Source organism: Eleutherodactylus coqui, chromosome 4 (genome assembly GCF_035609145.1).
Source record: "Eleutherodactylus coqui strain aEleCoq1 chromosome 4, aEleCoq1.hap1, whole genome shotgun sequence".
NCBI classification, from domain to species: Eukaryota; Metazoa; Chordata; class Amphibia; order Anura; family Eleutherodactylidae; genus Eleutherodactylus; species Eleutherodactylus coqui.
The window spans coordinates 46,237,045-46,261,260 of NC_089840.1; the positions used below are offsets into that span (position 1 = coordinate 46,237,045).

General features: G+C 41.3%; 1 protein-coding gene across 1 annotated transcript in view; it reads right to left on the reverse strand.

The window, feature by feature from the left end:
• Positions 1–7,034: 7,034 nt before the first annotated feature.
• ARHGAP31 (Rho GTPase activating protein 31) overlaps positions 7,035–24,216 on the reverse strand; it is a 175,116-nt gene continuing 157,934 nt past the window's right edge. The window contains exons 7-12 of the mRNA XM_066599352.1: positions 22,410–22,605; positions 16,477–16,604; positions 14,866–14,925; positions 12,993–13,655; positions 12,276–12,505; positions 7,035–11,109 (exon numbers count right to left, since the gene is read on the reverse strand). Coding sequence (XP_066455449.1) covers positions 8,950–11,109; positions 12,276–12,505; positions 12,993–13,655; positions 14,866–14,925; positions 16,477–16,604; positions 22,410–22,605 — 3,437 coding nt within the window. The 3' untranslated portion in view covers positions 7,035–8,949. The remainder of the gene's footprint in view (positions 11,110–12,275; positions 12,506–12,992; positions 13,656–14,865; positions 14,926–16,476; positions 16,605–22,409; positions 22,606–24,216) is intronic.

The window sequence follows — 24,216 nt, forward strand, 5'->3', positions numbered from 1 at the left end:
GTTGTGTTTCTCAGGCCTTCTGTGTGTCAAGTCTGAAATCTACATATAATTTACGCTGGTTTCTTGTGCAAATGATACAAAATGAGGTGGGCAATGACCCTTAAAACTTTGCTCGGCCCACTCTTAAAAAAAAAAAAAAAAAAAATTTAAAAAAAAAATGGACCAGTGTAAATATTTACAAGTCACAATTTTTAGTATGCCAAGTTTTGGGTTTTTTTTTTTTTGGTTTTTTTTCCCCCCCTCTGCGCCACATTGTTGTTGCAGGCCAGATAACATGCCACCATATCCATATACCGCCTCCCTGTGCCTGACTTCTGTCTACACTGAATAGCTTGCGTAACATTCACATATTGCATACTTTTTGTTATATTTGGGTGCGGATTCTGCAGCAATGTACAATGCAAAGTTTTATTAATTACAACCGTGAAAGCAATGGGCTGCGCAGAAAGATAGAGCGTGCTGCGATCTTGTTTCCCGCACAGCATTACATCATGGTGCCATGCAGCGAGGCATCACTCCTGTGTATGACCACCTTCTCTTTTAGCCCCAACCTCTCACTATAGTTGGAATTTTAACACTGGATTAACTGGTCCAACCTGAAACTAACTTCGGCTTTCAGTAAACTGTTCCCTTGTAGGTGTCTTTAGTCTTTTGACCAGCCCTGTAAATACAAAAGTTGTATCACCTGAAAGTCTCAGTCGATACTATCGGCACATCTGGCCCTCTATAATGATGCTCCTAAGTATTCCAAGAACCCAAGAGTTGTCCATTTATCAAAAATATTACATTTTGGAAAGGCTTACAGGACTTGCATAAAATGTTTTTTGTTTAGTTGGTCCATCATCCAGCTTTCCCAGGTTTATATGGGCAATGTGGGATAGCTAGGGAGTGGGACTGGTCAGTCAGAGTGGGCTTCTCTAGATAAGGCTAGGAAATAAAAAAGATGAGGCCACGTATTTAGGTTAAAACAGAATCTCTCGCAGAATGTCAAACTAGGAACTCTGACCAGTGGTGGAATGATCATCGGGCTCACTTGGACCTAGGATGCTTTAATTGGATATATCCACTTTGGCGGTGGCATGTGGTGGTCGGGTTCCTACTGTATGTGCCCCTCTGGATGTTCTTTGTTCTTGCTGGGATCCAGACGGCTTCTCGCACACTGCTGCAACTGATGGGATTTTACCCCTATGCTTCAGCGTTACAACTCGTCACTCAGCCACTGGACACTCGGGGGGATCGGCATTAGCAGTTTAGCTATAGAAGTCCAGGCTTCACAGAGTTCTTACCCGTCGCAGGGGTTACGGTTCTTCCATATCTGAAACTAAAAGTCATGGTCAGGAGGAAGGTTGGGAATGAGGAAACTGACCACCAAAGATTCTGCAAACTTTACACTTTCTCTCATCACTGTACTTCTGAGGACTCCAGGACCATAGGGCAAAATTAACAGCAAAGCAGGGCGTCTGCCCACCCATGTGTTCCCTTACGCAGTCATGTGATATTCTGGATTATAAAGCAAGCCTGTAAAATCATTAGACTACTGGAATAGTGAAAGGTTTTATGTCATTTCTTATATTCATCATCTTCCCTTCTGTGAACCTTCTAGCAATGCTGAGTTGGGTGATACAGCTGGTTTTATTGGAGATGTCTTTTTTGCTTACCATTTTTATATAGTAGTTCTCATAATTCTAAAAAACATAATACCAACATAAATTCTCCAAATATGTAGCTTTAATGTAATAGTCCCTTTAAAGGGCTCACATACTACTGCCATATAGTTCTCTTCCAATACCAGCATATACCGCTACATAATGGGTTGTTTTAGTTTGCTCCTAAGGTTCCTGCCTTCAAGTTCCCCTTGGCAATAGATAGGTTGACATACCTCCAAAACTGGACTCTAGATCATGTGTCACTTTCCTGCAGTCATCCCTTCTAATGATTAGGAAGAGCCCTGAGTCTAAGCAATCCGGGGGCTGCTTCTACCTGCATCATGTGAACAGTCCTGATGATGGGACATCTATAAATACTTTACAGGGTACAATTTTGTAAAATATTTCGATTTTACAACATGAGTCCCATGAACGAATATTAGTGTTTTTTACCTTTAAAGTCACCCTGCAGTTTAGAGACCACAGGGAACCTTGGAGGTATATTTCCTACAGCAGTTCTTCTATGCTGTTCCTCTGGTCCACCAGTTCTGGCTCCCGATTTTGGCCAGAGCAGGGTTCTGTCCTGAAGCCGGAGGGCTGCTTTACGTGAATGATGGTGGAAACGTGGCCGCCTCTGGGAAACAATTTCAGTTATGTGAAGTATGAAGTTTTACGTATTAAATGCACCCAAAACCAGTAAGACCGGATTCTCACTCTTGGGACTATGGATTTAATATGAAGAATCATCCAGTCTTATCTGTTTTCTGCTCAGATTACCATCAAATAATTGACACTTTCGTACAACAATGTATTCAGAGGAGCTTATAAAGCGAATCGATTCGAGCTGCAGTTAACGTTAGCTATGCCTCGGGCATGGTGTTAAAATATGTAGACTACGCTTCCCATCATTGCCATTTTGGAATATGAAGTAAGAGAGGAGTATCCCAGACACTTGACAAACGTGTGGAGCTGGGAGGGTTAAGTGATGGCATGTCACGGTGACACTTACCAGACTCTCTTCTCAGAGGGATGACACGTAGCCGAGGCCGGAGCAGTATTGCAGGCCACCGTTGACATCCCTAGGATAGGAAATGCCAATAAACAGGATGATGGGGGTAGTAGTTGTCACGGGTGACGCCACCGTTTCTACACACCAGTATGTTACACAGTGGAGAATAAACAGACACTGATTTTTCTAGTACCTCAGGTCCCCAGGACCACTTAGGGTGCGGTATGAACTTTACTTGGAATAACTTTGGCAAAACAATTATTACACAGCGATTCAGGTACAATTCTTCAAAGTGCAGACAAGAAGGGAGATCAGAAGTCAGGGGGGGATACAGAGGATGAAACCGTTCCTAGAGTCTGCATTATCTGTGTAGTATCGCTCCTGGACTGAGAGCACGCTGGAGGAGGAGGGGGTAGGGGTCACTCCACAGACACTCTGGTAGTATTATTTACTTTTAGGATTGGCAGCTTGCACTGGAGATGTTTGGGTGTGACTTAGGAGAGTACTTCTACACAGTGATCCTGACTTTGGACGGCCACACAGGAAAACTTGTGGGTTTGAATTAGTACCTCTGCACTGGGTCTTGATTACTTACAAAGGCTCTCTCTTAGGCTTGGGGCTCACTCCACTCACATTCAAAATGCAGTCGCCACGGAATATCTCTCCTTCTCCTCCATCTTCACCACAACGAAGCTGAAGGTGCTTCCATGTGGCTCTGTGTTAGGTGGTAGACTCGTTGGAAACTTCTCCAAATGCAATTCACAGATTGAAGACGTTTTCCCACTCTTATGCACTCCTGTTTATACCTTCACTCACACCACATGACAGACTGATACATTTACATTCAGGAAATGATTTAATTAACGTTAACCTCTCAAGCGCCACAACTGTGCAACACACACACTGGAAAAGACAGGACAGCTTTGCACAGTGCATCTACAGAAGACAAACATGTATGACATTTATGGAGGAGACCAGGATGATGTTCTGGGACACTACACTATTTCTGGTAGGGCATATAAGGCTATATTGTTCTCTAAGGCAGCATGGAACATGATCGGCTTAAGGCCCTTCTACATAGGACAAGCTGTCAGGCAAACGATGCCCGACACTCCTCCCAGTGATGCTCGCTCCTATGCTGTTACACAGGAGTAAGCATCGCTGAGAGTGCTGCTAACATGGAAGTGGGCTGCACAGGAAAGCGTTGTCCCCCCGCCCACCTCCATTCACTGTAAGCAGGCAGTCGTTCAGTTTCTGCATGCAGAAACCCGAATGACAGAACAACTATCACTCAGTCATTCAGTCTCTGCATGCATTTACACAGGACGACTATCAGTCAAACTTCCATGGGTGCACGAGGATTGAAGAATTCTGAACAATAATCGTCCCGTGTAAAAGGGCCTTTAGCTACATCAGCTCATCAGATACTATCACACATGATAAGCTAAGGAACACATAAAGGAACTGCTATGTATGTAGGGTATTTCATTCCAAAGTTCAGCTGTCCCATCATATCAGTTTACACTTAGGTGTCGATAACTGTCATTTTTGTCTGATTCCCTATGAAAACTGACCTGGTGAAAAATTATAGAGCAGGACTACCAGGAAGAAGAGACATGAAGTTGTTGTTCTGTGCAGCTATGCTGCAGTGTGGGGAGCTGGGGATACTCCCCTGAGTCTGTGCAGCCATGCTGTAGAGTGAGGAGCAAGGAATATGCCCTGGTGTGGGAGAAACTGTGGTGCACAGGATTAGGCCTGTAGGCATGAGCTTATCATCAGGATAGATATTACTTTAGGATAAATACTGAGCTGAATACAAACATCGGAGAGACTTCTGCCTCCTCGTTCTCCTCCTCCCTTCTGCCTGGCAGTCTTACAACCCTACAGGGTATGAGAGGTCTGTACTACGTAACCAGTGTCAATAGATAGACTGTGACTTGATGCCTCCTGAGATCAAGTACTAAATACCAGTTGCCATGTGTCTGCATATTATTAGTGATACCTGAAGTTGGTTTAAGGCCTAATGCCCACGTCCGGGTCGGATTCGAACTGCGGAATATCACAGCAGAATCAGACCCAGTGCCCTCCAGAGACCCTATACTCACCTCTTCGGATCCACGTCGAGAGTCTCTGTTTGTAAATGCAGATTTAGACGTTTGTCGCCATCTCCTCATGTCGCAGTAATGCCCAGCATGGACTGTACTACTACTTTTAGGCCATATGCACACGGCATATTTGCATTGCGGAATCCAGAGCCGGCATCCACCTCCGGATTCCGCATCAAATACCGCCCATAACATGCCATTGAGAACCACCTTTTCCTGCACATGAGCAAAATCAATTGCGATTTTCCGCTTGCAGCATGTTCTATTGTTAGGCAGATTCTGCGCAACTGGCTTTCATTGAAGTCGATGGAAGCCTTCTGACCTGGGGCCCTTCTGCAATTGACAAGACAGGTACGCACGGATTTATTATTTCCTGTTGCCTATTTAACTCCGTCCTATTCCGAAGCGCTGTACAGAGCTCGTCATCACTCACGTCAGTCCCTGTTTTTAAAGGGATTTTCCCCACTTTATAAAATGTTTTCTAACAGCTGGGAATGGCATAAAATAACACAAGAGACAATACTCGCCTCTCTTCATCAGCTGAGCACCACTGGTGGTCTACCGGTATGTACGTCTGGTGGAAATCAGATGCCATTGCAGCCGATTAGAGGCCACAGTGATACTGCCTGTTCTCCTGGGCGCCATGATACCAGGAGTTCAGGACGGTGATGCTGCGGCCTTTGATTGGCTGCAATGGTCACCTGACTTCTGCTGAACATACATACCGGGAGGATTGCCAGAGCTGCTCAAGTATTTCCTGGAAGGCTAAAGAGGGGTGCGTATTGCCTCTTTTGCTGTTTTATGCCATGCCCTGTAGTTAAAAAAATTTAAGTGTTCCCACAGTAGATTTCAGCAGTCGCAGCGCGCCCCCCCCCCCTCATTCTTTGCACTGTCAGCTCTAGCGAGCGCAGCACTGCAGGCCGGGTAATACAGAAGTGCAATATGCAGTCACCCAATGCAGTTTTTGCATGGAAAACACGTCGAAAGATTGACATGTCGATTTTTTTCTGCAATTGAGATTTCCACAGCATTCTGTAGCCTCTAAGAGGATGTGGATTTCACCATGTATTTGGGCACAGAATCCACAGCATGTTATGCCTAAGCATTGTGTGACTCAATGTCCTCCCATTGACCAAGACGATCGGGACTTCTTATCCCACGGTACAAAAGCATCGCTTACCCGACTGTCGGCCCGTGGAAAAGGACCGTATGGCTGTTTTTTTCAGGACCATTAAGGTGGATTGAGTTTTTCTTTCCTTTTGGAAACGATTGACTTTATCTTGACCTGCTCTCAAATGCAAAATGCATTTTTTTCGTAGCCGAAAATTGTCTTTTTTTTCATCTATTTAAAACATTTACAAGTCGCCCCGAACAAACAGAAAAACAGGTTCTTTTATATAAAAATTTTTATTTTCCAGACCAAACTGCAAGAAAAACTGGACTGAAATAACAGGATACAAAAATTGCAAACTGCATCAGAATTTCTGCCACCAGGGGGCGCTGCTCACCTTAATAAGACAGACAAGGCTTTGTGCAGATCTCCCCATCAATGTTTGCATATATCCCACATCGGGAGATTATAGTAGAACACTTTATCCACAGATTCCAGTTTTATCTGAATGTGACAGATGTAAAGAACATGGAAAATACAATTAAATTAGCACCGCTGTTTGCAAGTCGTCTGGTCCAGTTGTGGGGTCTTCTTCTAAGCCCCGCCTCCTTCTTATATATATTTACTTATATTCTTGTTATTTATATTATTATTATACACTTCAGGGCCGCGGCGTAGATACATCACAAATACAGAGACAGCCTACCTGTGTACATACAGTATAATACACCCCCCACCCCAATACCTACAATTGTTTCATGCTTTGGAAATATCTAAGAAATCACAACATACGCAGTTATTAGCAAATATCACTCCGACGGCGGGCTGACGCCGGGAAACTCAACTGCAATTAAAAAATACTTTCCCAGTAAAGAAGATCTATCATGTCTGCAGTTCTGCAACTTTTGCTATAAATGTCGCCTTGTTGTGGTGGATTTCGCTAAAGGGATTTTCTGGGACGAAAAACAAATGTGGCCAGGAAATGGTGAAGGAAAGAAATAAGCCCCCCAATCCAGCACAGGAGTCCTGGCCCCAGCCACTCGGACCCCAGAAGAAGCAGCGGCCATCACATGCCAACATCACTGCTGAAGCCTCTGACTTCAATGACCACCGCAGCTTCCTCTGGGATCGGAGAGGCAGGGATCAGAGCTCCGGAACTAGATGGGAGGGGGGGGGGGGCACTTAAAGAGGTAAGTATGCCTTGCTTATTTTATATCATTTCCTGGCACTAACATTCATTTTTAGACCCAGAAAACCCCTTTACGAAGCATTTGTAATCAGCTATCAAAAAGTTTTACTATGTTTTAGCAATTTTTTTTTGCCTTTTTTGTCCATGGGGGGCAGCATTATATTAATTATATTCTGGGACATAGGGGGGAGTATTATAGTAGTTCTATTCTTGTACATAGAGGGCAGTATTATAGCAGTTCTATTTTTGTACATAGGGGGCAGTATTATAGTAGTTCTATTCTTGTACATAGGGGGCAGTATTATAGTAGTTCTATTCTTGTACATAGGGGGCAGTATTATAATAGTTCTATTTTTATACATAGGGGGCAGTATTATAGTAGTTATATATTCTTGTACATAGGGGGCAGTATTATACTAGTTATATATTATTGTACATAGGGGGTAGTATTATAGTAGTTATATCCTTGTACCTAGGAGGAAGTATTATTGTAGCTTTATTCTTGCTCATAGGGGGAAGTATTTTAGTAATTACTTTCTAGTACATAGGGGACAGTATTATTGTACTCACATTCTTGCAAATAGGGGCAGAATTATAGTATATAGGGAGCAGTATTATACTAGTTATATTCTTATCCATAGAGGACAGTGCTGTTACTAGTTATATTCTTAGCCATAGGATATAATATTATACTAGTTATGGTGGTGTAATACATGCAAAACTATAGACGCCCAAGGCCTTAGGTCAACAGGCAGTGGAAAATACAGTAAATCTACTATTTTAGCTAAAACAATAGCTATACAGACAAAACAACATATTTAGCAAAAGTTGCACACTGGGACATCAGATCACTAAAACTGGCAATAGATCTAGATGAATTTTCTGGTGTTTTTTTATCAGCAATGGAACTCTTATCAGAAAACAATCTACAAGACTTGTTTTATATGTTAAATCTAGCCACACCAACAGCTGCAGTAATTGTTCAGTATTTCTTGTATGACTCCCTACATGGAACACCCCATCATCGGGGAATTAGGAAACGAGAGTCCTAGGAATAAACTGAGTACGCTCAACAAATGTTCCATCCACAAGTCATCAATCAGGTCTCTCAATCCAGTCGAATCAGCTATATAATTGACTAGTTTATGGCCAGCTCTAGGCAAAGTCATCTCAAAGAAGAGACCCCTCTAGAGACTCCACCACTCGCCTATCTATGATGTGCCGGATTACGAAAAAGGTTGTATTAAACATTTATCTCAAGTAACGCAACAAAAGGTTTCTCCTGCGTAAAGCACAATCCCAGAGAGAGCCAAGCTGATGGCTTTCGAAAGCTTATCATTATACCTATATACAACATCCATAGATGTGGTTATTCTACCCCAAAATTGTAATGATTTTCTTTTGAAAGTACGATGTCTGTTTTTTAAATTAGACAAACACATCCTCGTAAATTGGCCGCCCCAACTGTGATCAACGAGTAGACGCACTTTCAATATTTTGATTTGGTAGAGAAGAATTAACATTGTGGATGGTTTTTTTTTGTTGTTTTTTTCTGAAAGTGCTTTTGAGACCGATAGGAAGTTTCTGAAACTTTTTGAAAATGAAAAACATTCTACATATACAGTGACCACTTTATACATATGGATTTACCGTGATTAGTTCGATCATGTGAACTGCACTGCAGCTATACATTATTGTTAATGTGTAGAAAAGGGGAAGGGAAAACAAACAAAAAAAAAGTAACACAATCCAAAAAGTTTCCATGGCAAAAAGTATTCTGGTACTGGGATTTTCCTTTCTTTTACAAATGAATATATTTTTCCCCCCAATTTGCATAGAACATTGGAACAAGTCCTTCTGGTGTGAAATTTGAACATTTATTGAAGAGGTCACTCAATTTGTCTTCCACTGCGAGTGTCCAAAATAACAGATCGCCGCTGAGGTTGGTAGAAACAACTGGTGGATGTCTCAAGTCTTTGCCCATTTTTGGGGATTGTCATTTTATTCCTGAGTACAACCCCATCCGGTGTTCTCTGATTCTCGCCTGTGGACTCTTGGGTTGTCTGAGTTGGATTTTTAATAGGACTCAGAAGAATTTTTGAGTCAATGGAAGGGTGATCCATAATGGGAAAAGGTGGGCTGAACAGGATGAGACTCTGAGGTCTTCCAGATCTTGCTCGAAAGGAAGACCTTGAAAGTCCAGAGGATCGTTCCATTTTGGATGATAAGGGTGTATCTCCTGCAGTTTCCCCATCAGACGTCCGCTTCCTACGGAGGACTGGGGCATCTTGAGGAATGGTATGGTTGCTATCTGTAGAAGAGTTCAAACCGGAATGATGAGGAGTATCTACAGTAATCGGGTCATTGTTTTCCTTCTCTTCTACAGGTTTAACCTCAGTTTTGGGGTTCTTTGGAATGTCATTATGTCCTGTCATTGGTGGTAAAAGATGCTTTGGTGTCAAATCAGGTTCACTGACTACATCTTTTTTCTCTTGATCCGGAAGTTCTGAATCTGCATTTACTGTCTGCAAAGGTTGCGGAATTTGAGTGTACTGAACTTTTGGTGGTATGACTGGCACTGCCTTGGCTTGACACATTTTTATCATAAACGATGCCCTAATGGCAGAAACACTGACAGGAGCAGAATTACGACGACTCATCGGATGATGATTTATTGATGTATAGTCCAGATCCATAGTTGGACTAGGGGAGGATGGCTTTTCATTTAGACTTTTTGACCGGTCATACAGAGCTATGGTAGTCATTGAACTTGACTGGTGAATCTGTTGAGTCTTTGGCACCCCAGAATCAGAAGGGGTTGAATTTTGGACAGTAAAAATAGCAGCTTCTGACATATAAGTGACGTCCGAGTTCAAAGACGATGGTCGAGTTTTTGGTTTTTCACAGACGTCTTTGTCATCATCAATTCTGTTTTTCATTGGCTCAGCCTGATTACAAACATCAGATGGTGTTTCTTTGGCATGGGCATTTGGCAAATTATTCAATGAATTAACGGGCACAGTAGAATTTAGGTGCCCATTGTCCTTTACCCATGACAGATTTACCCCAGGTTTGATTTGTGGACTTGCTTCATTATTATTAGGACAGCAATCACTCTCCTTTCCAATCATTCCCACTTCCGGAAGGTTAGATATCACTTGGCAACGTCTTGGTTCTCTCTGCATGTTTTGGTTAAATATTTGATCAGTCCTTGATCTTATATACGAACCTCCATCTGCTTTCATTTCAGCGACTTTTATGGTCCACTGACTTGCCCTTGTGTCTTTACTGTCCAGAGATAAACTACGAGTGAACTCTGGTCTTTTGTACAGTTCTCCGGTGGTTCCTCTCCTTTTTGGTGGTATAGCTGGTACATCCTTCTCCAGAAAATTCTTTAATTTTGGAGAATGTAGTGGACTTGTTACCCAGTGGTGATCTTCACAAAATACTTCAAACTCAAGTGTGTGTTCACTTTCCACCTCAAGCTCATCGTCATCTAGAGACTCATTTGACTTTCGTTCATCAACCTTTTCTTCTAAGTTTTCAACTTTTTCTAGATCCACACTCCCTTGCAACTTTTTGTCACGTTCTGATTTTGAGTCTTCCGTTATACTTGAAACCTCTTTGTCCTTATCAGGAACCAGTTCTACCAAGCTTCCCTCTTTAGTGGCAGTCGCTAACATTGAAGGTTGGTCATCAATCACTGGTTGCTCCTGCTTTATGCATTCTTGGGCCTCTTGAGGTAGAGTGCTGCTACTTTCCAGTTCATTCGTAATTGAAGGAATGAGGTTATCTTTCTGAATTTTTGCTTCCTTTCTCATGGCACCATCATCTACAGATTCAGAAATAATGCCTGTAGTAAGGTCATCAGTAGCACTGTCTGATTCTTTGGGAAGTTTATTCGGAGTAAGAGGTGGCGACGTACTCTTAGAGTTCTCCATGGCGTTTTCTGAATGAGTGGGAATGTCTTCCTCAGACTCGATAATCTTCAGCTCCTGTTGCATATTTGACCAGAGTGGATCCAAGAGGGTAATGGCGGTATCATCATTCTTAAAAAAATGAAATACAAAATGTAAGAATAGATAATTAAAACTTGACAATGCAATAAAAATAATACATCTCAAATTGTATATTATGATCTCAGACACTTATAAATAGAGCTGATACTTATATCCACAGGAGGGATGTCCTTAGTGTATCCTGCACTGCACTGGCGTAACTATAGAGGGTGCAGGGGATGTGGTTGCACCCGGTCCCAGGAGCCTTAGGGGGCTCATAAGGCTTCTCTTCTCCATATAGGGAGCCCAGTACTATGAATAAAGCATTATAGTTGGGGGCCCTGGTACAGGTTTTGCATTGGGGCCCAGGAGCTTCAAGTTACGCCTCAGCTGCACTGAGTAGGGGGTTGGACCCGATGACCCTGGAGGTCCCTTCCAACTCTACCATTCTATGATTCTAAGGGGGTCTCCCAATCCCAGAAGATATTACATAAATTTATGAGAAATCAGTATCCTTTTAATCTTTAAGACAATACTGAAAATGGCTATTTAAAGAAATTAGACATGGTCCCAACTAGACAACATGGTCCATATGTTCTACTAGGGCTCATTAACTGTGTATGTATGTGCGTGTTGCATATGTGTGTTCTTTTATGTCCCTGTGTTATCCATGTGTCATCCATTTTTCAAGCACACAATTAAAGACAAAAAAAGCAAGAAGACTCAATTGCTGTCACTTTTTTCCAATGTCTCTTGGCAACACTGACAATGACTTTAATGGACGTTTTTGGTCTGTGACCAAAACAAGACATGCTGCCATTTGTTTTTTAGGAGACCATTGGTCTGCGTAAAAAAAACCTATGTCTGAATACACCGATTTACTTTGATGGGTCCGTATGCTGTCCATAATCAATCAGTAGAAAATACGGACAGCACATGGACTGGAAAAACGCCTCTGTGAACGAGTCCTTAACTACCGCGGAAAACAGATGGAAAGAGTCTTGGTGTACTTGATGTAGTCTAGTATTACTTGGGTAGCCATTCTATGGAATGGATTCTATGCAATATTGCATTTACCGTGCAGTGGGCACTAGGATGGCTTTCTCTAGAGAATAGAAAACTGGACAATCCCTTTAAGTCACTGCTACAAACTGTAATTTATCTAGGCGGAGTCTAAGGTGAGACACCCAATGGACTCAAAAGACATTAGCACATACCTGATCATTGGAGAACAGATTATCTAGATCACTTATTTCAGTCTTTTCATCTGCAGGTACTTTCACCGGTTCTGGATTCTTCAGCTCCAAGTCTCTGGCTGGAGGTAGCTCATTGATAGACACGAATGTGTGCTCAATTGGTTTCCTGTCTGCTGTAGAGCTGGGTAGTATGTCTGGTAATTGGGACATTTCCAGTAATATTTCCTTTAGCGTCAAGGTGCGATCATCTTCTGCAGAAGCAAAATATGAAAATATTTTACAAATGTAAAAAAAATAGCATTAAAGTATTAAAATTAGGATTTAACTCATCGGAAAGGACAGTTATTACTACTTTGATCCCCTTTGAGGACAGTGAGAAGATTAACCCTTTTGCAATCCAATTTTGGATTTAGGATTTCCTAGGTGGTTTTCTCTTTCTGCCATTATACAACGGCACCATCTGCTGGCTAGAGCCAGTACTGCGGTATTGGACATGCTGGAGAGGCCCCCGACAACAGAGCGGCCAGTAATATACAGTAAGAATACCCTGCCTGACGTATTCCGATATCGGAGCTGTATAGCCTTCAATCAGAATGTCTTTAGACGTCGCACAGTGGATTGGAAAGGGTTAAGTAGACTCTCAACAGGAGATATGAAGATGATGATAGCAATGATCTGCATGCAGTACAGACCTAAATATAATTATGGAAAGACAGTACACTATAAAGAAATTTTCACCTTCAAACAAATCTGGGCTAAGATCTTTAAGGCATGGTCTCCGTGGCTCATGCATCTTAACTGGTTCAGCCACATCTAGAGATCGAGGTCCTATTTTAAGTCCACTTCTAGTATTGGAGTCTGCACCTGGGGATTTGGGACCTGCATCTGGTTCCAGCAGCGGTAATTCCTCCAGGCTAGAAAGAAGATGGCGCTCCTTGCAATTAGCTCTGCAAGGAGTACTATTGGCATTGATTACTGCAGAGACTCGGAGAGGAACTGAGACAGCAAATGGTTCTGAGATGTTGAGGGCTTTCCGTTGATGTCTGGGTGAAGCTTCCAAAGGAAAGAGACTGCCAGGGAAACCAGATTTGGTGGGTCCATCACTTGAAGTATAAAACATTTTCCTTCCTTTAGGAGAGTTTTGCTCATTCTCCAGGTCATCGCCTATCCGGAATACTTTCATCTGTTCAGGTGGGGGTTTCACCTGGGGAGCCTTGAGGGTGGTTTTATCTTGGTTTGAGCCTCCTATGGCACCAATGGCTTCTTCACCATCCCATTCACTGTCTTGCTTGCTTACGTCATAAGTGCTACCTGTCCCCGTAGCTCGCGACCTGAGAACTGGAATAAAGAAGCCACCAGCGCCCACAGGTCTCTTGAACCGGCCCGTTTTTTCATCCTCACCTTAAAGAAAAAGAAAGAAGTGGAATATTTTGTTTTCGTTATGGCCATTTGGGATAGCACATTGGTATAGTAGTAGTAGCAGCATTATATTAGGCTAGTATTCGATAAGTTAGGGAAGGAAGAAGAAAGAAAGAAAAAAGGTGAAAATGGGAAAGATAGGAAAAGGAAAGGAAAAGAAAGAAAAAAAGTAAGAGAATAAAGGAAAAAAAAGAAGAGAAGAAAAGAAAGATAACAAAGGAAGAGAAAAAGGAAAGACAGGGAGAGAAGGACAGAAAGAGAAAATTAAAACAAAGAAAGAGAAGGAAAGAAAAAGAAAGAAAGAAGGAAGGAAAGAAGGAAAGAAGGAAGAAAAGAAGGAAGAAAAGAAGGAAGGAAAGAAGGAAGGAAGTAAGGAAGGAAATAAGGAAGGAAAGAAGGAAGGAAAGAAGGAAGGAAAGAAGGAAGGAAAGAAGGAAGGAAGGAAGGAAGGAAAGAAAGAAGGAAGGAAAGAAGGAAAGAAAGAAGGAAAGAAAGAAGGAAAGAAAGAAGGAAAGAAAGAAGGAAAGAAAGAAGGAAAGAAGGAAAGAAAGAAGGAAAGAAGGAAGGAAAGAAGGAAGGAAAGAAGGAAGGAAGGAAGGAAAGGGAAAGAAGGAAAGAAAGAAGGAAAGAAAGAAAAGGAAAGAAGGAACGAACGAAAGAAGGAAAGAAAGAAAAGGAAAGAAGGAACGAAAGAAGGATAGAAGTTAAGAAAGAAAGAAAAAGAAAAGAGAAAGGTTGAAAGAAAGAAGTAAAAAAAAGAAACAAAGGAACAAAGAAAAGAAAAGAAAAAAGGAAAGAAATGAGATAGAAAGATAGCTGGGTGTAGATTGCGCTCTGTCAGTGCTGTGCAGGATTAATCATTGTGATGCGGCTGGAGATTTCTATCAGACTTTTTGTTTGCAATCATACATGTTTATAATACACAATAAATCAGGACCCGCTGCGAGTGCAGAAATATGGATTACAAAGTACCAAATCCTTTACATGACTGGTGTGACAGGCGGCCACTTCTCACGCAGCATAAATCACCTGCAGAGTGACAATAATTCTCGGAGATTGTACTCGGAGTGCTTAAGAACAGCACTGACTGGCACAACCTCGAGAAATTATTTTTCGGCGACGCTAGCAGTGATTGATGCGTCCTTGACGGCTGCACGCATTCTCCAGCTCATATATTGGGAGTTTTACTGACCTTCTGTAGGCAGGGAACACAAGGAGTCCATGCTCTTAGCTGGTCGTATGGAGGCTTTCTCTGCAGAGAGACACACAGTGTTATAGCAACACAAAGGAAAGGACAGGTTTCAGTTGTGACATTTATACACTTCACAGTCTGAAAACTACAAAAATGTTGAGAAATATGATGTCATCGTCTCTAGTCACATCCAAAGCTGTATTCAAAATTCTACTAAAATTCTTAGAGCACTGCATTGTGGGAGCTCAGATACGAGGGGGTGCTGATAAGTCTTTGGCTTAGTGTTCTTTTTTTGTTTCTATGGTAACAAATGTTACATCACATGAAAGCCTTATGTGTCCAATATATGTTTTCAAAATGTTGTGTTTGTAGCTTATGGCAACAGTGATCGAGGCACGCGGGAAAACCAAATGGCGGAGTCTAAGGCGATATTCACAGAGGAGGGATAAAATTCTTGTTTCTGCAAGGAAAGTCGGCGAAGGATATTCATGGTGATATGTCGCAGACATTGGGGGATCAATGCCCTTCATATTCTACAGTTAAGAACTGGGTTGCCAAATTTAAAACGGGCCACTTCAGCACCAATGATGAGGAACGTCCTGGACGACCGAGAGAGGTTGTTGTTCCGGAGGTCGTCGATGCTGCGCACAACCTCATACTAGAGAATCAGCGAATTTCAGCTGCAGGAATAGCAGACATCATGGGGATTTCTGGTGAACGTGTTTGTGTCATTATCCATAAACATTTGAACATGAAGAAGACATCTGCACAGTGGATCCCCAAATGTTTGATAACAGATCAGAAAAGCATGCGAGTGAAAACTTCCCGGTCCATTTGTCAGCGTTTCCGGACTGATAAGAACTTCCTGGATCGACTGGTCACTATGGATGAGACCTGGATTTATTTGTATGACCCTGAAACCAAGGAGCAGTCCAAAGAGTGGAGGCACAGGGGTTCTCCTCGCCCAAAGAAGTTCAGCCACTAAGGTGATGGCGTCTGTGTTCTGGGATAAGGAGGGCGTGCTGCTAGTGGACTACCTTCAAAATGGTTCCACCATCAATGCAAGGTATTACATTGAACTTTTGGACCAATTGAAGGCAGCTCTGAAGGCCAAAAGGCGCGGCAAGCTGTCCAAGGGAATCTTGTTCCTGCAAGACAATGCCTCAGCTCACACTGCACAAGCGACCACAGCAAAACTGGTGGAGCTAGGCTTCCAGATGGTTGACCACCCACCTTATTCACCAGATCTAGCTCCCTCCGACTATCTTCTGTTTCCAAACCTGAAGGAACACCTCAAGGGTACCAAATTTCACACCATTTCTGATGCCATGGCTGCTACGGATGACTGGTTTGAGGCACAACCGAAATCCTTCTTTTTGCAAGGCTTACAGAACTTGGAATACCGATGTAAGAAGTGTGTTGGCATCAGTGGAGAGTCTGTGGAATACATGTAACGTTTCATCTTCCTATCTCTTTCCTTTCTGGGTAAAGCCAAAGACTTATCAGCACCCCCTCGTATCAGTTACAGCTAAGTTGTTGGTTTTCAGGTTGTGTAGAATGATTACACTAATTTACATATGAAGACACAATGGCCCCCTTATTTATCCTTACCGCCTATTTCTTTCTGTCCTCTGACAAACACACTTCCATTACGGCTCAGTTTAGACTTGGATTCGGTTCCAGAACGGCCAAGGTTGAATATGGATCTCCATTTTTTGGACTTGGTAGATAGCTTTCTCCTGCAAAAAGTTTCGAAAAAACAAATTTAGAAAAAAAACAAATTCAAATTAGGCAATTAGAATAGGGAATCAGTGATAGAAATGTAGCTGCGGTACAAGGCAGCAACAGAAGATTAGGTCTCATTTGAGAAGGTATATTATACACTCTTTAACCCTTTCCAATCCACTGTCTGACGTCTGAAGACATTATGATTTAAGGCTGTACAGCTCCGATGTTGGAAGACATCCGTCGGGGTTCTCTTATTGTATATTGCCAGCCTCTCTGCTGTCGGAGCCTATCCAACGTGTCACCTCATGCAGTACTGGCTTTAGCCAGCAGATAGCGCCGTTGTATAACGGCAGAAAAAGAGTAAGCCCCCTAGGAAAACCAGGATACAAATTGGATTGGAAAGGGTTAAAAGAAAAAATAATAATCTCGTCCCTAGAAAAAGTTGTCCTTTTGCTGTAAAACTCGGCCTGCAGTTCCATCTCAGACAGATATGCAAATGATTAGAGCTGTGGTTTGATTAGATGAACGGTCTTGCCACCTAAGGCCCTAAACATGGTTTCATCCTCGGCCTACAAATGAATACTATATTAATAGAGACCTCCCACCGTGAAAAAACGCGGTAAAATAGAACATGCTGCAATTTTTTTTCCCCGCGGCATAAATCCACAACAGAATCTCGCATGAGGACTGAGCTATTAGGTTCAATAGAACCTAATAGCTGTGCTATTCCACCACGGGGAACGCGGCATTATTCCGGCCGTGGGCATTAGCCCTTATATCAGCGGTACAATCACACAGAGAAAGTTTCATTCCATTCCGACAACTTCTAGGGGAGGGACGGTTCTGTCTGACAAGGAGTGTATATTATTATAGACTGATCATTATATTCAGCTGACAAGAGGTAAGAGTGTCTAACCTACATAATGTACAATAATATGTAAAGTATTTACTAGAGAGCGGTCACATCACTAAGAATGCAGCCTATACCATACATTCAATCGTTAATTGAGGTTAATTAAAAATGCAGCCTATTCATCCGCTAGAGGGCAGCAATGACAGCACTAAGAGTGCAGCCCTCCATTCAGCCAAGTGCGGATATGAAAGCTACATGAAGACATAAAACTTTTCCCCAACTTCCGACACTTTCCTCTAGTAGTTTTGAGGCTCAAGGACATCCTCGCCGGCTCGCTTGCTACGCTCGCTATTAATCCCTCTTCAGAGCTCTGTCTGAAAGACTCAGCGCAGAACAATCCTCCATGAACCAAGTACCTGCGACTCCTCCTAAGAGCCATTAGCCTGTGCTTTATGGGGTCACAAGCGTTTCTGCTATATTCACATGGCCCGATGTTCTCCCGTGAGCTCTATACTTGTCCAACACGGACAGAACTCACACGGGAAATTAACCCTTCATTTGATGGGTTCACTGATATGCGCGATTCTTCACACAGACCGACGATCCAAGATTGGAAAATCTCTGCATGCCCTATTTCTGTATATAGCATGGGACATGAAAGGTATATACAGCCTCAAGTGCAAGTTCACCCTATTGCTGTATGATCAGATCCGTCTTGCCTTTCATGGGACTTATCACCTCTAGTTTAGTGTTTTTTTTAGTTCCAGATTCTGAAATACCCCCATAATGGCATTATGGGCCACGAAAAAGTAGTGCGGCATGACACTGTTATAACATAGTATGTTACAAGCTGAAAGAAGACAATGTCCATCCATTTCAGCCTGTTTTCATCCCCCCTTGTTGATCCAGAAGAAGGCAAAAAAAAACAACAAATCTTCCCCATTAAAGGAAAAAAAATCCTTCCCAACTCCAATCTGTAGTTTTGTGTATGCTGCTCCTGTGCAGCTCTATGTGTCTCCATGGTTACTGACTTTTTGGGATTTTATATACTGTATTTTTTGAGTCTTGCAACTTTGGTCTGTTTGATAGGTGTGTATATATCTGTGGTCAATATCAAAAATGCAGGATTTTAGTATTTAAACAAAAAAAAAATACAGAATCTGACCCAAAATTAAAAAGAAAAAAAAAATCAATACAAATTCTTAAAAATATGTTTAATACAAAAATGTGATTTATATAATAGGCCATTTTCTGATGACACATCCCTTTAAGTCTATTTCCTTCCATTTTTTTTTAAATTTTAGACGTATTGGGAGCAATGCAATATAGTTGCAAAAATGTACACCCTTCTTTTAGAAGCAGCACTGGTAAAATGAAGAAAGTGATATGATAAATATGGCTCCAGGTTATAATATGAGAATAGGAAATTTTGAAAATCTCATTGCGCCGTCCTTCCGGAGATTGCTGTAAAGTAATTCTGTTTGATATTACTGAAATCATGATACGTTATTAACACTGCAGATATTACATTGCACATTAACATTCATGAAAAAGTGGGAAACGCTGAAATGATAAACTGTGAAGCTGAATCGCAGAAAAAAGATCGCCACATTGTAGTTCTTCACAGTGACCTGCAGGTGGCAGCATGTTACCACAATCCTTACTGCGGTGAATTGCATAACACAAAGAAAGTTTATGCTTTCATAACGGACCTATAAATTACACCTTTTCAGGGCTACGGTCAGGGATGTGTTATAGTCATATTTAATGAACATGTTATTGGGTCTTCTATGTAAAAGCAAAACGAAATATCCTTCAGTACCACAGAATGTAAATACATGAAGGTCCCAGCTATGTGAAATGTACACTGCAGGGGGCAGTCAAACCTCATTCCCTGTAATTGCCTTATTTTGTCTATAAACTTCCCCCACAGGCCACACCCCCATAATAGCAGCCAAAGTGCCCTATTAGCATTGCTATTAGAGAGTGACCCCATAAACAGTACCAGTAGCATGCTCCCAAGAAATAACAGTTCCGTCGAAGTAGCCCCCATAAAAGCTGCATCATAATGCATAGTATTTAAAGTGGTAGCCCCATCTTGACTTTTATAACATAGCTCCAGAAGAGAAGTCTCCATAGACATCTGGTAGATGCCGGCCTCACTTACGGAGCAGCATCTATCTTGAGTTGTGGGCCCACTGTTGGGAGTGAGCTACACTGTTTCCAAGACTCTGCTAAAAGTGAATGGGAGTTATGGAAATAGTATAGCTCAGAGAATCACGACTCCAGAGTTATGGAAATACCATAAGCTTGCCTCGCTATGCTGTTACCCCTTAAAAGGCCCATTTAGACACAACAATTATTGCTCAAAAGATGTCTTTTGAGGGACTTTTGAGCGATAATCATTGTGTCATTTACATCGCAAGATGATCCCCTTGTGCTCCGGAGGATGCAGAGAACAAGCGGGGGGGGGGGCTGCTTCTTCTCTGCATCCAGCTGTTCCCCGATAGGAGCGCCCAGCTGTCATACAGCTGAGCACTCCCAGCGGAGGATGCAGAAGATAAGCAGGGTGTCCCCGCTTGTCTTCTGCATCCAGCTGTTCTCCTCTTCGAGAGCCCGGCTGTTATGCAGCCGAGCGCTCTGAGCGGAGAATGCAGAAGACAAGTGGGGTAGTCCTGCTTGTCTTCTGCATCCAGCTGTTTTCTGCACGGAGCGCCTGGCTGTTATACAGCCGAGGGCTCCATGCGGGGTATGGAGAACGCAGCTGGACTATATGGCTGTATTATATGCACAGCATATGGCATTATTATATGGACACTATATGGCAGTATTATGAGAGGGAAGTACAGGCTCCCACGCATTAGTTCAGGGGTCCCCAGAGAACTTGATTCCTCACTGTTTCCTATTATTTTACAGCATTCATACAATTAATATAAATTCCACGTTATATTGTAATGAGTATGGTTTGGGTTTTGTACAGAAAATTCCTCATATATGTGAAGTGGCGGCACACAGGCATTCTGCCTCCAATTAGATTTCCCTTGTGTCAACAATGTGTTTCTTCCAGAGAATAATTAACTTAGGAGATCAGAGCTATTGTGTTCCTATTTATTGTTCCCCTGCAATTAGAGCAGCTGCCAGCGGCGCCGCCTATATCCCACCTACATATATCCGAGGGAGGATCCCCAGAGACAGCGCTCTGTATACTACATGTCTGCACCCAGGTAAGCAGACTGATCCATCCCATCTACATTAACACATTCCACAGCCTACATCTTCACATTCTACTACTTAGAACAATGGAGACTGATTGAGATGCAAGTCAGGGTTGGAGCTGATGCTAACACCTGGTATCTCTACCTCTGCAATACCTAAACAGTGCTCCACTGATGGGAGATGCTCCATATCACTATACACAGGAGATGTCTAGCTTATACCAGCTGTAAATGTATAATTATATACATAATATACCCAGGGTATACCAGCATGGTCTATATCACTATACACAGAATGTATAACTTATACCAGCTGTAAATATATAATTATATACAGGAGTTACCCAGGTTATACCAGCATGCTCCATATCACTATATACAGGAGATGTCTAGCTTATACCAGCTGTAAATGTATAATTATATACATAATATACCCAGGTTATACCAGCATGGTCTATATCACTATACACAGAATGTATAACTTATACCAGCTGTAAATATATAATTATATACAGGAGTTACCCAGGTTATACCAGCATGCTCCATATCACTATATACAGGAGATGTCTAGCTTATACCAGCTGTAAATATATAATTATATACAGGTTATACCCAGGTTATACCAGCATGGTCTATATCATTATACATACAAGCAGATGTATAACTTATACCAGCAGTACATATATAACTATATACAGGAGTTACCCAGGTTATATCAGCATGCTCCATATCACTACATACAAGCAGATGTATAACTTATACCAGCTGTACATATATAATTATATACAGGAGATACCCAGGTTATACCAGCATGGTAAATATCACTATATACAGGACATATATAATTTATACCAGTTGTACATATATAATTATATACAGGAGATACCCAGATTATACCAGCATGCTCCATATCACTATATACAGGGGATGTCTAACTTATACCAACTGTAAATATATAATTATATACATAATATAACCAGGTTATACCAGCATGGTCTATATCACTATATAAAGGAGATGTATAACTTATATCAGTTGTAACTATATAATTATGTACAGGAGATACCCAGGTTATACCAGCATGGTCCATATCACTACATACAAACAGATGTATAACTTATACCAGCTGTACAAATATAATTATATACAGGAGATACCCAGGTTATACCAGCATGCTCAATATCACTATACACAGGAGATGTATAACTTATAAGAGCTGTGCATATAATAATTTTATATTAGAAGATACCCAAGTTATACCAGCATGGACCATATCACTATGTACAGGAGATATATAACTTATAACAGCTGTACATATAGAGTTATGTACAATACAGAAGATGCCCAGGTAATAGCAGCATGCTCCATATCACTATATACAAGAAGATGAATATGGATTGTTGGCTGATTGCATCTTATAAGTGCTCATAAAATGTTTGTTATGTTGGCAACACATCTCGTTCCATAAACAGCGGATCTGCTCCTGATAATAAGGAAAATGCACAGCCGCACGGATGATTTTGACTCATGAACAATCATTTTCGCAGCCAAGACGACTGCCCAGTATGATGGATCCTTACATAATCACCAATGAACTTGCTTTATCATCTATCATCACACGTTACACAAAATGTATCTTCCCGTGTAGAACCTCTAGACCTAAAATTGTCAGAACACACAGTGCAGTAGAAAACAAAAGAGCCGTCCTCTAGCTGCAGTTGTAGCATTTGGCCCTGCCTGAAGCTTACTTATTTTCTGGAAGATCTATGACGGTATGGAATAAAGTGCCCGTGACGGGAACAATCTCTGGTAAACTGTTCTCTCTCCTTTCCTTCCTGGCGGGGTGCGTGGCTGATAAACTGCGGGCCTGAGCTTCTTCCAAACTGACCAGTTTCATGGGGAGTGATCCAGACGGTAAGGTCATACTCTTCACTATCCGGCACTCTGCAGGAGGAAGAGACAATACACCTGAGTACAGAAAATATATACTGAGAGAGCCAATCTAACCGCAGGTAATAATGACCGACATTACTTCAATAGAGCAGTATTATAGTAGTTATATACTTGTACATAGGGGGCAGTATTATAGTAGTTATATTCTTGTACATAGGAGCAGTATTATAGTAGTTATATTCTTGTACATAGGGGACAGTATTATAGTAGTTATATTCTTGTACATAGGGGCTGTATTATAGTAGTTATATTCTTGTACTTAGGTAGCAGTATTATAGTAGTTATATTCTTGTACATAGGGGACAGTATTATAGTAGTTATATTCTTGTACATAGGAGGCAGTATTATAGTAGTTATATTCTTGTACATAGGAGGCAGTATTATAGTAGTTATATTCTTGTACATAGGAGGCAGTATTATAGTAGTTATATTCTTGTACATAGGAGGCAGTATTATAGCAGTTATATTCTTGTACATAGGGGGCAGTATTATAGTAGTTATATTCTTGTACATAGGGGCAGTATTATAGTAGTTATATTCTTGTACATAGGGGGCAGTATTATAGTAGTTATATTCTTGCACATAGGGGGCAGTATTATAGTAGTTATATTCTTGTACATAGGGGGCAGTATTATAGTAGTTATATTCTTGTACATAGGAGGCAGTATTATAGTAGTTATATTCTTGTACATAGGGTCAGTGTTATAGTAGTTATATTCTTGTACATGGGGGGCAGTATTATAGTAGTTATATTCTTGTACATAGGAGGCAGTATTATAGTAGTTATATTCTTGTACATAGGAGGCAGTATTATAGTAGTTATATTCTTGTACATAGAGGGCAGTATTATAGTAGTTATATTCTTGTACATAGGGGGTAGTATTATAGTAGTTATATTCTTGTACATAGGGGGCAGTATTATAGTAGTTATATTCTTGTACATAGGATCAGTATTATAGTAGTTATATTCTTGTACATAGGAGCAGTAATATAGTCGTTATATTCTTGTACATAGGGGGCAGTATTATAATAGTTATATTCTGGTGCATAGGAGCAGTATTACAGTAGTTATATTCTTGTACATAGGGAGCAGTATTATACTTGTTATATTCTTGTACATAGGAGGCAGTATTATAGTAGTTATATTCTTGTACATAGGGGGCAGTATTATAGTAGTTATATTCTTGTACATAGGAGGCAGTATTATAGTAGTTATATTCTTGTACATAGGGGGCAGTATTATAGTAGTTATATTCTTGTACATAGGGAGCAGTATTGTCGTAGTTATATTCTTGTACATGGGGGGCAGTATTATAGTAGTTATATTCTTGTACATAGAAGGCAGCATTATAGTAGTTATATTCTTGAACATAGGGGGCAGTATTATAGTAGATATATTCTAGTGCATAGGGGACAGTATTATATTAATTATATTCTTGTACATAGGAGGCAGAATTATAGTTATAGCCTTGCTCCCCATCCTTACTACTGAGTCAGCTCCCTGAAGAACAGGCTTTACAAAGTTGCAGGAAACTCAAGAAGGATTTCTAAGCATTGTGTGTATTGTTTTTAGAGGCTTGAAGTCAAGAACATGTGCATTAA